The 16,730-nt window shown below is 42.5% G+C and overlaps 1 protein-coding gene across 1 annotated transcript in view; it reads left to right on the forward strand.

Annotated features, from left to right (window-relative positions):
• Smchd1 (structural maintenance of chromosomes flexible hinge domain containing 1) overlaps nucleotides 1–14,258 on the forward strand; it is a 143,331-nt gene extending 129,073 nt beyond the window's left edge. The window contains exons 46-48 of the mRNA XM_052750092.1: nucleotides 3,016–3,174; nucleotides 3,935–4,049; nucleotides 10,239–14,258. Coding sequence (XP_052606052.1) covers nucleotides 3,016–3,174; nucleotides 3,935–4,049; nucleotides 10,239–10,266 — 302 coding nt within the window. The 3' untranslated portion in view covers nucleotides 10,267–14,258. The remainder of the gene's footprint in view (nucleotides 1–3,015; nucleotides 3,175–3,934; nucleotides 4,050–10,238) is intronic.
• The last annotated feature ends 2,472 nt before the right edge of the window (nucleotides 14,259–16,730 follow it).

The following is a 16,730-nucleotide window of genomic DNA, read 5'->3' on the forward strand; positions in this document are numbered from 1 at the left end:
GCCAAACTACGTGTCCATTGACAAAAGAAATAAATGGATGAAATGTGGTTCACTCGCACAGTGAAGAAGAATGGGTCATGTCATTTGCAGGAAAATAGAGTCAGCTGGAGACAATGAAGTGAATCAGTCTGTCATAGAAAATAATACTGTTTCCTCTCTTTTGTGAGTTGTAGACTTAGATACAGCCACATAGATTATATGAGTATAGATAACGAGAAAGTAGAAATGAAAGAGTCCATGAGGAACCAAAGGAACTTAAGGGAGGGTAGACAAGTGGAAAAAAGTATAGCAGGGGATAGAGCAGGATATTTCCAATGTAGTATATATTTGTATGAAAACAACTTTCTGTAACCCAGGATGATACAATTAAATTAAAATTTAAAATCTGCAATTTAAAAAATAAGTGAACATCTGAGGAAACTGATAGAAAACAATCAGAGACAGTAGATTAACAAAACAGCTTTATTAACTAACCTCAATTTGTGAGACTACATTTTATGGCAGTGGTGTCAGCATACAGAATGACTTACAAAACTTTAAAAACACAGAGGTGCTCTATTTACGGAATTCTTAGAAATTTACTATATGGAGATCACTCTAATAGTATGGCCATCTCTGTGGACCTTTGAGAAGAAAAAATTATATTTATTAAAGATGTGCTCTACTCATATATGTAAGGTTAATAACATACTGCATTGATTTAAAAATTCTTTAACTGTGCGCCGGGCGGTGGTGGCGCACGCCTTTAATCCCAGCACTCGGGAGGCAGAGCCAGGCGGATCGCTGTGAGTTCGAGGCCAACCTGGGCTACCAAGTGAGTTCCAGGAAAGGTGCAAAGCTACACAGAGAAACCCTGTCTCGAAAAAACCAAAAAAAAAAAAAAAATTCTTTAACTGTGTGTATGTATATATTTATATGCATGTAGAACATATGAAAGGACAAGTACCAATCATGTTTTTTAAAGGCTTTAATTGGTGTTTTATTGTAACATGTGTCTCATTTTTTTTTTTTTTTTTTTTTTTTTTTTTTTTTTTTTTTTTTTTTTTGGTTTTTTCGAGACAGGGTTTCTCTGTGTAGCTTTGCGCCTTTTCCTGGAACTCACTTGGTAGTCCAGGCTGGCCTCGAACTCACAGAGATCCGCCTGGCTCTGCCTCCCGAGTGCTGGGACTAAAGGCGTGCGCCACCACCGCCCGGCCGTGTCTCATTTTTTAAACATATTTTTAGTGATTCCCTGTGAATCCCACACCATGTACCCCAGTCCCTCCTACCTCCCAGTCCATTCACATCCGCCTTTCACTCTTTCGGTGCCCCTCCCCCAAAGAAAAACAAAGCAAAAAATTAAACAGTCCTCTGACTTTGCCATCTCTCCATCATATCACTCATCTTAGTGTTATTGGGAACTGTGGTGTGTCACACATTATACCCTTTTGTCCAAACGGCTTTACTTGTAAATGTTCATTATAATGAGTCGTTGGTTTGGTTCAAGGCCTCTGGTTTCTGGTACACCATCAGTAATGGACCCTCACCAAAACTCAGATACCCTGCTGTTGCTTCAAGTCATGGAGATCTTGCAGCTATGGTTCCCTGGGACCAGTCCTTTCATGCACATTCCAGCCAGCAGGTCATAGGTAGATATTGGGGTAGGCCAACTCAAAGCACTGGATGTGGGCCTGGGCGGTAGCTGATTGGTCAGAGCCAGCTCTCCTGTGCCTATGCCATCAGGATCAGACCTCCCATGTGAGGGGTGGGGCCAGATCTCCCATTGCAGCAGCCAGTGAGAGCCAGGGCCAGATCTCCCAGGGCCAACAAAAGGCAGCGCCAGCTCGGCACGGCCCTCAGATTTCACATGGCCCCTAATGGTGAAGGGGTCACAAATATCAACACAGACCCCAGCTGTAGCATTACCACAAATCGAGACATGGCCCTCAGCAGCAGCTTGGGCCTAGATGTCACCATGGCAGTGCAGGCCACCTAGATGAGTATGGCCCTGGTAGCAGCATGGGTCTCAGACGCCAACATGGTCTCAGGTGGCTGTTCAGACCCTGAGCATCTGCACAGCCTTCTGTGGAAACAGGAGCCGTGGACATCAATACAGACCTGGGCCATGGACCCGACATGGCCCTTGGCAACAGCCTGGACCTGAATGTCACCATTCCTCAGCACCTCCACTCCTTCAGTTCCACCTGTCTCCACAGCACATGAACCACTCCGCTTCTCTCCCATTTCTCCACCACAGATTTGCTCATTGTAATGGTGTCCTTCTGGTGCCTCAAGGTATCAGGCTGCCTGTGGGTGTCTTTCACTCACTGGGGCTGTGTGGGGGGTGGTAATTTTTATTTTTATTTTTTATTTTTTTTTTTTTCAAGACAGGGTTTCACTGTGTAACCCTGGCTGTCCTGGAACTCACAGAGATCTACCTGCCTCTCTCTGCCTTCGGAGTGTGGGATGGGATTAAAGGCGTGTGCTACCACTGCCTGGCGAAAGTTACACATACAAAAAGAACTCTTGTGTACTAAGAAAGTGCGTAAGGAGTGGCTATCTCTGCAGTTAGAGTTGATCCAATGTTTTATTATAAATCAGGGAAATAGTGCTTTTCTGACGGTACAGTCTTTAGTGCTCTTGTGTTTCACCTCTTCTCTATCTGTGTTGAGTAATGTGGAACACTTTGTCAGAGGATGTGAGAATGTCCAAGCACTTTCAGATAGAAAACATTAGGTGTGACATTTGTCTAATGTGTGCGAGGCCCTGAGTTCTATCCCTAGAACTGCAAAGAATGAAAATAAAAGAAAGAGTAAAGGGTGGTAATTGAAAATTCCTTCCTGACAGAAATAAATTCAGTCAAAGAAAATTAAAATGTAACTGTCATGTATTGTCTCAACTGTACTTGTTCGTTTTCATTGAGTGATTCATAACTTTAAAAGGCATTCCTTGTAGGTTACTCAGTGATGGTAATTCTTTTTTCTAAAACTTGGATTTGGTATGACCTTAGCTTCTTTGACATCGACTTCTTTGCAGATCTTATTCAACAGTACCGTACTGCTGTGTGCAAGCTGAGTTCTGTGAACAAGGACTTGACTAGTCAGTTACAGTACCTTCACACTCCTGATATGAAGAAGAAAAAGCAAGAACTTGATGAACAGGAAAAAAGTCTGAAACTAATAGAGCAAAAACTTGGTATATATTTACTTTTTATTAACTTTCTGTTTGACAATAAATGATGAGGAGTGGAACTGTAAAAAGAGAATGCAGCCGGGCGGTGGTGGCGCACGCCTTTAATCCCAGCACTCGGGAGGCAGAGGCAGGTGGATCTCTGTGAGTTCGAGGCCAGCCTGGTCTACAGCGCGAGATCCAGGAAAGGCGCAAAACTACACAGAGAAACCCTGTCTCGAAAAACCAAAAAAAAAAAAAAAAAAAGAATGCAAATGAACTGATTTCTTAACTGCCAGGCTGTCTGATAAGTGCTTAAAACTATTCTCTTTCCAGGAGACTAGTGTCTTAGTTAAGGTTTCTATTACTGTGATAAACACCTGACCAAAGGCAAATTGAGAAGAAAAGGGTTTGTGTCAACTTACAGTCGGTTATCCAGGGAGCCAGGGCAGGAGAGGCCATGGAAAAACACCACCTACCATCTTGTTTCCCATGGCTAGTTTAGCTTACTTCCTTATATAACATAGGACTGCCTACCTAGAGGTGACACCACCCACAGTGGGCTGGGCCCTCCCATACGAAGACAGTGCCCCACAGACATATCTGCAGGCCAGTCTGATGGAGGCAATTCCCCAGTTGTGGTTCCCTCATCCCAGATGGCTCTAGTTGATGTCTGTTGACAAAAACTAATCAGCCCAAGTAGTCAGGATTCTTGGTATTGTTAGTTCCTTTTCACAAGTTTATCTATATTTGCTTTTTGTTCCAATCTTTTACATTTTCTTCACAGGTATGACTCCTACACGGAAGTGCAATGACTCATTTTGTCACTCAGCAAAGATTGAGTTGACAGAGTGTCCAATTCCTACTAAAAGAATGAGAAGAGAATCTACCAGACAAAATAGGTGAGCATATTGTGAGCCAATTATCATTGGTTAGTTTGCCAAAGATCCTGTGTCATTGTACTTTAAAGTCATTATAGCTTTATTTCTAAATCTCCTGAGGTAGAATGAGCATTTTTAAAACAAAAGCATGTGTGGGATGATAACTGAGTAGTAGACTGCTTGCCTGGTGTGTGTGAGCTCCCTCCTGGTTTTGATCCAGTATCGGTAGGGCAGAACATGTGGTGCTTCTGTATTATGAAGTCACAGAATCATTATGTTCTCTTAGGAAATCTAATTTTCTTAGTGGTAATTTACTGCTTGGAAGTGTTAATTATTTTTCTGCTATTAAAAGTCACTATAGAATGAAGTTGCTTTTATGTTTTGACATAAGTTTCAGCATACTGAACTCTAATAATGAAATCACCAGTTTTCTAAATAGTAATACGCATTTGTAAATTAAGTTACTTTTAAAGTTTTATGTTTGACTTGGTCAATCAAATACTTAGTAATTCATCAAAAATCCAACAAAGCCTTTGGCAACCTTACTTGGTAGTAAGAGCTATCCTCTTTTAATTAGATTTAGAAAGCTGCCTGTCTTGGGGTTAATGTTGCTATGGTGAAATACCATGACCAAAAGCAAATTGGAAAGGAAAGTGTTTATTTTACTCACGGTTCCATAATAACAGTTCATCATCAAAATCAGTGAGGACGGGAGCTCAAGCAGGCAGGAACCTGGAAGCAGGAGCTGATGCAGAGACCAAGGAGGAGTGCTGATTGCTCACTTGCTCCTCAACTTACTCAGCATGCTTTCTTATTGAACCCAGGAACACCAGCCCAGAGCTGGCCCCACCCACAATGGGCCGGGCCCTCCTGCATCAATAACTACTTAAGAAAATGACCTACACCTGGATATTATGGAGGTGTGTTCTCAATTGAGGTTCTTTCCTCAATTGACAGAAAACTAGCCAGGACACTGCCCCACCGAAGAATAGGGTGGCAGTGAATTTTTATATAAAGATTTGAGTAACATTCTCACATCAACCCTAAATTCCCTGAGACTTGTGGTGTTTGGAATTGGTGTCCTATGCTCTCTCTACCCGCTGCATATTCAGCAAATCTTTGACTATTTAGTTGTGCTGTTGTTGCTCCATAAGTAAACTGACCAGGCTCCTACCCCTGTCCTGTTCCTCAGTCCTCTGCAAAAGAAGGATCATTTGCAAAGTCAGCTTTGCTGCGTAAAAGGAGAGAAAATGGTAAGCTGGTAGAACATAGAGATAAAACAAGTCAGTGGTCAGGAAAAGGCACTAAAGCAGAAAGTGAGCAGGGGAAGGAGTCATCCACGCAGGGTTGGTATGGTTACAGAGGAAAGAGCACATGATGCTGCATTGGAAGAAAAGATACCTGGCTAAAGTTCTTTCCTAAGGATAAAGTATACAGACTTCATAAAGATAAAGTGACTTCGCCACTCTTAAGAAAGTAGTGGATATGGGAAGTAATAGTCAGTGGTACTAGATGACAAGGTAAAAAGTTAACTGGGAAGGTTCACAATGAAAAGATCACATTGCTACACCTGAATTCACTGTTCAGTCTTAGCAACCCCGAACGTAGTAAGACACGTGCTATTATATTAACTCTTCCTCAGAGACAGTATTTGGTTCTAATGATACTTGGAGTCATCTTTTCTTAGCTGAGTGATCTATCTGTTGGATGAACTGAATGTGAAAGCCGAGTGACTGCTTCCATCGTTTTCCCTAGGGTACAACCGAGTTGGCACCATCCTGGAAGCTTAAGTTAATGGTATTTGTCTTCAGTCTTAGTATTCAGGAGGATGAGGTGGGAGAATCTGAAGATTGAGGCCAGTCTGGAATACTACTGAGACACCCCTATCTCAGTCCCCGCCCCCCACAGAAAGATTTTATAGTAATCTGGAAGAGATAAGGGTTAAAATTATTTTAGTTGTTGTTAGTGGTTGTAGTTATGATGGTAGTGTATTACCTTCAAAGTCATGCATGCATAAAAGTTAAAGGTTTAGACTCACAGTGTACTATGTAACATAAGTCACATAAATATCCAAAATATTGTTTACACATGTAAACAATGTGGAAAAAGTTTAATTTTTGAGATAGGGTCTCACTATGTAGAACAGGCTGTCGTGTAACTCACTCTGTAGACCATTCTGTCTTCAAACTCACAGAGATCTGCCCGCTTCTGCCCCACAAGTGCTGGGATTAAAGACATGCACCACCATGCCTAGATTCAGTGTTAAAATTATTAATGAGTTATTTACATTTTGTTTTCATGCAAGGTCTTTGAAATTCACATGATACTTAATCTCAATTAGAACTATTAACATTGCAAGTATAGCTTCTGTGTTGGACAGTAAAGGTATACAAAGAGCTTACAGTAATAAGTATAGCTTCTGCGTTGGACAGTAAAGGTATACAAAGAGCTTGCAGTAATAAGCTTGTGCATCTTTTTCATCCCTGAGAGGTGGCCTCTAAGTATCATTCTATTGTTGCCTCCATTTTTTAAAGTTTTATTTATTTTTTTGTGTGTATACGTGTTTTGCCTGCATACATGTATGTGCACCAGGTTTGCCTGGTCACCCTCAGATAACCAGAGAGGAAATCAGATTCCTTGGAATTAGAGTTACAGATGGTTGTGAGCCACCACGGGGTACTGGGAACCAAACCCAGGTCCTCTGCAAATAACAACACATGCTTTTAACCATGGAGCCAACTCTCCAGCCCCTCCCTCTTTTTTCTTTTTAATGGACTTCTGGGGCTGAAGAGAAGGCCCAGCAGTTAAAAGCACTTGTTGTTCTTATAAAGGACCCATGTTTGGTTCCCAGCACTCACATGGCAGCTCACAGCATTCTGTAACCCCAGTTCCAGGAGATCCAATGTCTTCTGACCTCCACAGACACCATACATGCATGTAGGGACACATACATCCATGCAGGCAAGACACTCATACACATAAAATAACTAAACCTAAAAAATAAAATAACATGGACTCTTTTAACAGCTTTAGATAGAACTAGGCAAATTTGTCAGCTACATGATCCTGATGTCGTGACCTGTACATAGTTTACTAGTCAATGTTCCAAACATCAGATGGAAATAAGTCTTCTGTATTGTATCATTCTGAAAATCTTCCTAAATTTTATTTAATTAGTTATTTGGACTGCTTCCTGCTGCTAATTTTTCTGGCTTTTAGTTGCATTTCTTGTTTCTTTTACCATTACGTCTTGATCGCATCATCGTCCTCCCAAACTAGTGCTGGTATTTGTGGGCTTCCTTGGCTGTATCTTGGGCAGACTGCTCTTAGGTTGAATGCCTTGGTTCTGAGTCTTTCTGTCGTAACTTCCTTAGGAAAAAATGTGCCAAAAAATAATGGAGCCTTTCTATGCCTGAAACTATCTTTATACTGCCTAAATTCAAGTAAAGTTTCCTGACTAATGTGATGAGAGGTAAGGGTGGAATATTCTAGAGGCCAAGGGGTCAGGAAATATTTTAGAAATGGGAAACAGCCTAATAGAGAGAGCCCTCTAAAGGTCATCCTGGCCACAAGGGTAATGGGAGCAGGCTGAGAAGAGAGGGGGCAGCAGCTGTGCACTAGTGACACCAGAGTACTTGGTTCTGTCTCCATGCCTAGGCACTGCCGTGCCACCACAGTTAGATAAGGATGGGAAACCTTGGTGCGGTTGCTGTGTGAGCACAGAGAACCCTGTCTGGTGTTTCTCCTAGAAACCATCTGTTGGGAACTGACTCTTCAGCCAGAATGGAAGGAAAGCCTGTAGCCCCATGACCCCGCTCGGCCCTGTGTCGCTTCCAGTTCTCACTCCGAAGACACTCAGTGGGGAAACAGTCCTGTTTCTATACCAGCCGAAGAAATCTAAGCCAGCAACAATCTCTTTCTTAAATGTAGTGATACAATCCAGAGTCGTCATGTGAGAGGAGTCAGCAACAGGAGAGGAAAAATAACTAGCAGCACAGCCGTTATTAAAACTCAGGAACACGCTGGGCGGTGGTGGAGCATGGCTTTAATCTCAGCACTCTGGAGGCAGAGGCAGGTGGATCTCCATGAGTTCTAGGTCAGCCTGGTCTACAGAGTGAGTTCCAGGACACAGGGATACACAGAGAAACCCTGTCTTAAAAAACCAAGAAGAAGCCGGGCGGTGGCGCACGCCTTTAATCCCAGCACTCGGGAGGCAGAGGCAGGCGGATCTCTGTGAGTTCAAGGCCAGCCTGGTCTCCAAAGCGAGTACCAGGAAAGGCGCAAAGCTACACAGAGAAACCCTGTCTCGAAAAACCAAAAAAAAAAAAAAAAACCAAGAAGAAGAAGAAGAAGGGGAAAAACAGATGACAAATTAGGAGACAGGAATTGCCAGGGTGCCTTCCTGTAACACAGGTTACAGGAAGAGAACTAAAGTCCAAGAACTCCAGTGACAAGCGGGGAAACCATCAAGAGTTGGGAGACACCGAAAACTAATTCAGACTACTAGGAACCCTGAAGGAGGAAAATGTATCGTGTATAAAGTAATCTCCTGGAATGAATGGAAGAGCACAGATCTGTTGAGCACCCAGCACAGTGTCTGATGGAAGATGCAGAGAGGCATCGGATGCTCTTACATAATATCAAGGGAGGAATGTAAATGTCAGTGTAGTCTTTAATCCATAGGAAGAAACACATGGGGAAAAGTAGCCGTCCTTGTCTGACTTGGTGGTGTCAGAGTAAGAGGTGTGGGTGGAAGCTCCTCCCTTTGCAGCCTTTGTGTTAGACAAAAGGAAAATGTGTTTGAATGACTCCTTAGGGACTCCTCATCCCACTCTCAGCCTGCCCTCCTCTCAGTTTTTGTCAGTGTGAGAGTGTTTGAAGCTGTGTATTTTCAAATTAGTTTTAGCTTGGACTCCATTTTCTGTCTGCTTGGGGAAGTCAGAGGCTAATTTGCAGAGGCTCAGCCATCTTCCACTATGTGTGCCCTGGGGATGGAACTCAAGTTGTCATGTTACCTGCTGGCCCAGAGTATCCTTAACGGTATTGAAATGTCAGATTTCATCCATAAAATGAACAATTTTTATAGGAAAAGAGAAATAATAAATACATATCTATGTGTTTGTAATTTTTTACTTGTTTACTTGTTAAGCTAGCTCTTAACAGAAATCCCATATCATGTTTCATCAGCCCCAGTGTGTCACTGACTAGAAGAAACACTGTTTATCCTGTGAAACATTACAGAACTGTACCTTAGCCATGGTATTTGAGGGCTGTCTGGGTTTCAGGGGTATTAATGTGAAAGAGCATGAGTCTTCGTTTATACTTAAGAGATAGGGTTTCATTCAGCAAATGGCTGGGTGGTCAAGAGCACTTGCTCTTGCAGAGGATCTGGGTTCAGTTCCCAGCACAACATGATAGCTCACCGTTGTCTGTAACTCCAGTTACAAGGGATTAGACACTTCTCCTGATCTCTGCAATCCTGTGTGCATGTGATGCACACATGTGACTCAGGCATGTACATCCACACACACTAAATAAAATACAGAAATCTAGATGCTTTTGTAATCATAAGTTAGCAGTTTCTTTAAAATGTTTCTCTTTGTTTGGAGGTACTGTCATTTGAAAATTTGGTATTTAGTTGTATTGCATAACAACACATCTGTACCAAGGCATTCACGGCATTCATTGCTGCATTAACGTGAAGGGAAGGAGAGTGAGAGATGGGGCGGTCCGAGAACAGCTGAGGCTGTTGGGCACCGAGGCCGTGGCCTCACACACTAGGCAAGCCTCTTCTGTACTCACCTGCATCCCCAGCCAGCTCTTGTGAGCAGCAGTGAGGGAGTAAACAGTCTGTAGTTGTTATCTCAGGTTAGAGTGCTCAGATAATTAATTCCAGTTGTTCATGCATACTACAGACATAACATACACTAATTACTGATTTTTGTGTGCATATGAGATATGTGTGATTGCTAAATAATTAAAGATTGTATTAATTGTTTATACTAAGGATCAGAGTTAGAGCATAGTTCCGTGTGATATTTAATTATTCTGAAATGATCAGGGAATTTAGGAAAGGAAGTCACACGTATATAAATCATGGTTTTGTTTTTCTGCTTCAATCAGGATTGTAACTGAAGCAATGTATGAGAGGTGGTAGGGAATAAAGACCACCGGGCTCACTAAGAGTGCCTTCTTCTTTATCTCTTTCAGAAGACCAAAAGGTGATGTACCAAACTGAAGACAGTGCAAGAATCCTTGCAAGAATTTACTGTTTCTCCAGATGGGCCTGGAAGCAGCTGTTCAGTTGCAGAATCTCATTGGGCATTACAGATTTACTGGAATGATTCCAGTCATTGTGTCTTTTGGTGGTTGGCTTACAGATGTATACTCTTAACCTGTGATGGTCAAGCTGGCACTGAAGACAGATAAACCTCCTGTTTCTCAGCATAATCATGAGTATATCAGAACTGTTTCTTCAAAGCAACCTTTTTTATTGCTCTTTTGTGAACTTATTTAACAAACACGTTTTGTCTTTTGTGTATGGAAAGTTCTAGAGCTAGATATTTAATTGTAAATATGTGTGGAAAGTTGAATTTTTCATTAAAATGGAGAAAGCACAGGGGTCTGGAAATTTAAATGTTCAAATACATGGAAAAATAAATTGATGATGATAGGATAGCCTAAAGAGTGTATCCTGTACATAAGTAAGATATGCAGCGGCATTGATTTTTATAAGTATTGTCTGAATTTATTAATAACTAGAACTATAGCCTCAGCTTTAATTCTACATTTACATTATTTTCTAATTTTTTACTACTATTTTTAAGAAGTTAAAAACATATGAGAATGCAATAAGAGTTTGTTAGGAAGCTGTTGTATAAACATTTCAACTGTCTATTAACATACACTATGTATGTCTCTGTAAGTGCAAGACTTTTGATCTGTGACGTTATTTTGTAAGGAATACTTTTGGTACAGTTTTCAGTCCCAGGAAATGTGTGTGTTTTTAATCCTTTCTGATTATGCAGTAAGGTTAATAAACAATCATTTCTCCTCCCAAATTAGTGTTATCCTTAATTGAAATTCAAAGCTCTGTATAAGCTATCTTAGAAGTATTGACACAACTCTTCTGTGTTGTTGGTTCAATACTTGCATTGTTGAAGAAAGAAACAAGATAACAATAGTAGAAGTAGTTACAGTGAAGACTGGCTTCCTGGCTGTGGAGCAGCACTCCTGCCTATAATCCTAATACTTGGGAGTTGAAAGCCAGAAGATCAAGATCCAAGGCCATCCTTGGATACACAGCCAAGTTCAAGGCTATGTGAGACCCTGTCTTAAAAGATCGGGACATGTTTTAAAAATTAACCTTGGCGTTGCTCTCTGCCATGAGGAGGAATGAGAGCTGATGGCCAGCTTCAGGCCAACCAAAGGAGGCAGGTACTTGCACCCTCTCTGCAAATTGTCATTTTGTATTGGTAAGCAATCTGTAAAGTCCCCACACAGCAATCCTCTAGTTGAGGATTCTCTGACTCTTTAGACTCTTAGAAAGGGGTTGGAGCAAAGGAATTTGAAAAAAAAGCTTTAGTGAATGTGGAATGGAATATTTGCCAAGACTAGAAGATGGACAGCAAGAGAGAGAGAGAAATAGGAGGAAGCAGAAGAGAAAAGTAATAGACACATAGAACTTGAAAATAAAGAATTAGGAAAGGAGGAAAAAGGAGCAGGAGAAAAAAGGAAAGCATGGTTAAAGAAAATCCTCCATGAACTCTGCATCCCAGGTAACTAAGGACTCAGTCATTTGGGAAATACGTGTGTCCTCAACGAAGTTGTGCAGAATTGGTCACAAATACCAGTGATTAAGAACTACTAAAAGACTTGAAAGTGTCTGGAGTGATTGTGAAATGCAGCCGACCTGATTTGGCACTCCCAGAACCTTCAGAAGCAGACCTTGAGCCTCCAGGCCCACTTACTGTAGTCCTGATTCGGTTTCTTAATGAGATCCAAGAGACCAGAAGGGAAACTGATGCCTAGAGAGCTCTTGGGTCTGTAAAAAAGTGGCAGGGCTTAAAGGCTAGTAACCAGCCAGAAGCTAACTCACTGCTTACTGGATGGGATGAGAGCAGAACACAAAAAGAGTGAATAAAGGAATTATTAAAGCATTTGGTGATTGTACTGAACAATTAAATGAAGTAAAGAAGACCCAAGTTTTATGAGCCATATCTTTGGTGGCAAACCTGTAAATGGTGTGGTGAATACAGGACTGTCTCCTGGGTTTGTGAATCCTTCCCTTGATTTGTCTCTCCCAGTTGTAGATAATCAGAGTGGTAAGACAAGTATAAATGTTAAGAATCTGAACATTGCAGTGGAGGAAGAGATGACAGATAAAAGCACACGAAATGCTAATCCTTCAAGAACAAGGCTCGCAGGAGGAAGTGAAGGAGCAAGCCAACAAGCAACTTTCAAGAGAAAGTTCTTCACAGTGCTAGCTGGACCACTGACCACAGTGAGGACAGCGCAGAGGCTGGGTGTGGTGGTGCACATCTTGGATCCCAGGACTTCTGAGTTCAAGGCCAGCCTAGTCTATAAAGTGAGGTCCAGTACAGCCAGAACTACATAGACTGTCTCAAAACAAAAACACAAAACAGTTTGAATGCTGCACTCCATCCTGATGAAATAGATTCTGAGGTGGTAAATGAAGACCCAGAAACTGTTCTCCATATTCTTGTAAACAGAGAAGCTTTCAATACTTCAACATTGAAGTGTTCAATGTTGTTTACATTCGTTCACCCATCATGAGAAACTTCAAGATAGGAATGAAGTGCTTGATGATGTGTGCACAAGACAGCAGTACAGTGGACAGAGGAAGTGTTACCCTGAATGCCAAAATGCAGATGCTGATTTCTCTTGCTCTTGTTCAGTTACAGAGATTTCAGCAGCTGATTTTAACCTACGCAAAGTTAAAGTTTCAGGAAGTCTTAGATTTGGCTCTAACGTTTGTATCCTTGAAAGTAATGTTGCTGAAGAAAGCAGGAGAGTCCTGTATTTTTGTGTGGAGTTGTTGGATACACTGGCACTATGAAGTCAGGGCATTATACTTCCTGTGCCAAGGCAGGAACTGCAAGTCGTCATCTCTAATCTTGTTTGTCACAGTGAAATGGAATCAACGAAAGGACAGTGATTTTACATCAGGGGTGCACACATGCAAGCCGTGCCTCTATGAATGTTCACAAAGACCCTGTTTCTGGGTGAGTGAGGCATCCTGTGCCGAGTGATTCCAGGAGACTGCTGTAATGATCGGACACAGCTGTGCAAAAGACGGAGCCACCACGGAGGCAAAAGGAGAGAACAGCTGGGGAAGAGAGGCCATTATCCTGTGAGACTGAGGAACTAGTGGAGGCAGGGAGGCCGTTTCTCCCAAAGCTGTAACAGAAAGAGTAATTCATGGGCCTGGGCAGATGGCTCAGAGGTTAGAGTTTGGCTCCCTCAGCCTTTCACAAGTACCTGTAACTCCAGCTCCAGAAATATTCTCTGGCCTCCCTGGGCACCCTCACAAATGGGTACATACAGCATCCATACATAAGTGAAAATAATTTTAAAATTTTAATTTTATGTGTGGGTGTTTTTGTCTGCATGTGTATCTGTGCACCTGTGGAGGCCCACAAAAGTTTCCTAGTGAGATCTGAGCTTGCTTTGCCCAGAAGAGCTGCATTAGAGGATTGCTTGACCACGTGCGTGGGTCTGCACTTGGATGTGCGGTATGCTTTGATTTAGCAAGGGGAGATCTTTTGCCCTGCCCCTTGGCATTCCTTTAAAAAGCCCTTTAGAAGAGACAGAAGGGGCTGGTGGATAAGGATCCAGGCCCTCTCGAGCTATCTTATCTGTCTCTTTCTATCTATCTGTCTCTCTCCCCTCTATATTTCTATCTAAATATTTCTCACTTCTCCCTCCTCAAGAGTACCCTGGGGTAAAAGTGGGAGCAGGTCTCCCACATGCATCATGGGCATACACTGCCTGTGGAGGGTGTTGGGATCCCCTGGAAGTGGAGTTACAGATGGTTGTGAACTGCCTTGTAGATGTTGGGAATCAAACCTGGATCCTCTGGAAGAGCAGCCCATGCTCTTAACTGCTGAGCTATCTCTAAAAGCCAAAATATTTCTACAAATGAATCTTTTGCATTTTATGTGAATATGTTGTCTGCGATATGATAAAAATCAGTTTGTTAGCTAATCAGTCCTGTCTTGTTCATTTTCTCATGTTGAGGATTGACCCTACCTAGAGTCCCACATATGCTAACTAAGCATGTGTGATGTCATTCCATTACATTGCCCTAAAGTGTGTGTGTGAGTGTGTGTGTACTGAGTATATAGTCCTCTGTGTGTGTGTGTGTGTGTGTGTGTGTGTGTACTGAGTATATAGTCCTGTGTAGTCCTGCCTGCACTGTAATTTTATGTAGGCCAGGCTGGCCTCAGACTTGGTGTGCTCATCCCCCCTCTACCCCTTGTGCCGGAATTACCAACATATACCACCATGCCTGGCTAAAAGTGATAGCAGTGGCCTTCCTTAAGGGAATGTAACAGCCTGTGGGGGACGTTAGCCTAGGAAATTAATAGCTTTCTTCTGTGCCTTCCTCCATCCTTTGCCAAATGGTTGCTTGTGTAGTCCCACTGTGTGTGTGTTTCCTAAGAGTTAATAGCAAATTGTTTTGAAAAATTCAACCTGGCTGGGTCAGGTGTTTATGCCTGTGCTACTCTTGCAGGATGAAATCCATTCAGTATAGACTGACCATGGTCATCTGCATTCGGATACACCTTTAGCTTCTCGTTACAAGGCAATTCACGCTCAAATGAATTCTTCACACGTGTAGAAGTACATTGTATTAGAGAGCCAGTGTCCTCCAGCTTAAGTGTATTAGATGGCTCCACCACTTTCTTAGTAAGAAACTAGATAAATGGTGTTTAGATGATTGCACTCTACCCCCCTTTTTTTTAATGGGCATGGTGTTCTAATTAGAGACACTTAAGAAGAAGGAACCTCAATTGAGCAATTTCCTGCATCAGACAGGCCTATGGATATGTCTGCAGGGTATTTTCTTGATTGCCAATTGTGGAATGACCCAGTTCACTGTGGGCAGTGCTCCCCAGAGGGTGGGGCAGTTGGTCCTGGGCTATATAAGAAAGGTAGTTGCGTAAACCATAGGGAATGTGGTGATTTGAACAAAAATGGCCCCCAAAGGGAATGGCATATTAGGAGGTGTGGCCTCGTTGGAGGAAGTGTGTTGCTGTTGGGATGAGCTTTGAGGTCTCATATGCTTAAGCCATGCCCAGTGTCTCAGACCACTTGTTGCCTGAAGATCAAGATGTAGAATTCTCAGCTCCTCCAGCACCATGTCTGCCTGCATGCCACCATGTTTCCTACCATGATGATCATGGACTAAACCTCTGAAACTGTAAGCCAGCCCCAGTTAAGTGTTTTCCTATCTAAGAGTTGCTGTAGTCATGGTGTCTCTTCACACAACCCTAACTCAGACAGGGAACAAGCCATTAAACAGCACCATGGTCTCTGCCTCCTCACTGCCGGCCTCCAGGTTCCTGACCTAGCTCCATCGAATTAAGTCCTCTTCTCCCAGATAGCTTTTGTCGTGGTGTTCATCACAGCAACAGAACCCAAACAAGGACCCAGGGTCTCAGTGTGTAGCCCAGGCTGGCCTTCGGACTCAGACCCTCCTGCCCCATCTCCGGAGTTCTAGAACTAAAGCCATACTCCAACATGCCCAGCTGTGCACATTTTCTTTCACTTCTTAGGAGGTTAACATTATTTACCAAGAAAGAATTAAGGGAGGAGAGAATACATTTCCTTTTTCTTCTTTCTTTCCTTCCTCTCCTTCCTTTCTTTTTCTTTCTTTCTTTCTTTCTTTCTTTCTTTCCTTCCTTCCTTCCTTCCTTCCTTCCTTCCTTCCTTCCTTCCTTCCTTCCTTCCTTCCTTCCTTCCTTTCTTTCTTTCTTTCTTTCTTTCTTTCTTTCTTTCTTTCTTTCCTTTCTTTCACAGGGTTTCTCTGTGTAACTTGGCTGTCCTAGGGCTTGCTCTGTAGATTAGTCTGGGCTTGAAGTCAGAGATTGACCTGCTTCTGTCTCCCAAATTCTGGGACTAAAGGCATGCACCACTATGCCTGGTCTAAGAATACATTTTCTATCTTCTCACTTCTGGGACCTCTGGGGAAGGGAGTAGAGAATAAGTTGGGGGATACCACTCCTATTGAGAACAGTTCTTGTGAAGACCTCCTATTAATGAATGTCTGTTTCTGTCTCTGTCTCTCTGTCTCTCTGTCTCTCTGTCTCTCTGTCTCTGTCTCTCTCTCTCTCTCTCTCTCTCTCTCTCTCTCTCTCTCTCTCTCTCTCTCTCCAGGGTCTCACTGTGTAGTTCTGGTCCACCTGGAATTTGCTTTGTGGACCAGACTGGCTTCAAACACAGTGATCTGCTTGCCTGTGCCTCCCAAGTGCTGGGATTCAAGGAGGGACTCAAGGGATTCAAGGCGAGTGCCACCACACCTGGCCATTTTTAGTTTTTGTTTGGTTGTTGAGTTAGGGTCTTACTTTGTAGTTCGGGCTAGTGCAAACTCAAAGAAATCCTCCTGCTTCCACTTCCTGAGTGTGAGAGCTATAGAAGTAAGCAACCATGCTAGTCCTCTAAAATTTTAAAGTATCA

The sequence above is a fragment of the Peromyscus californicus genome, unplaced genomic scaffold (assembly GCF_007827085.1).
Source record: "Peromyscus californicus insignis strain IS unplaced genomic scaffold, ASM782708v3 Scaffold_21__1_contigs__length_65335640, whole genome shotgun sequence".
In the NCBI taxonomy this organism is placed as follows: Eukaryota; Metazoa; Chordata; class Mammalia; order Rodentia; family Cricetidae; genus Peromyscus; species Peromyscus californicus.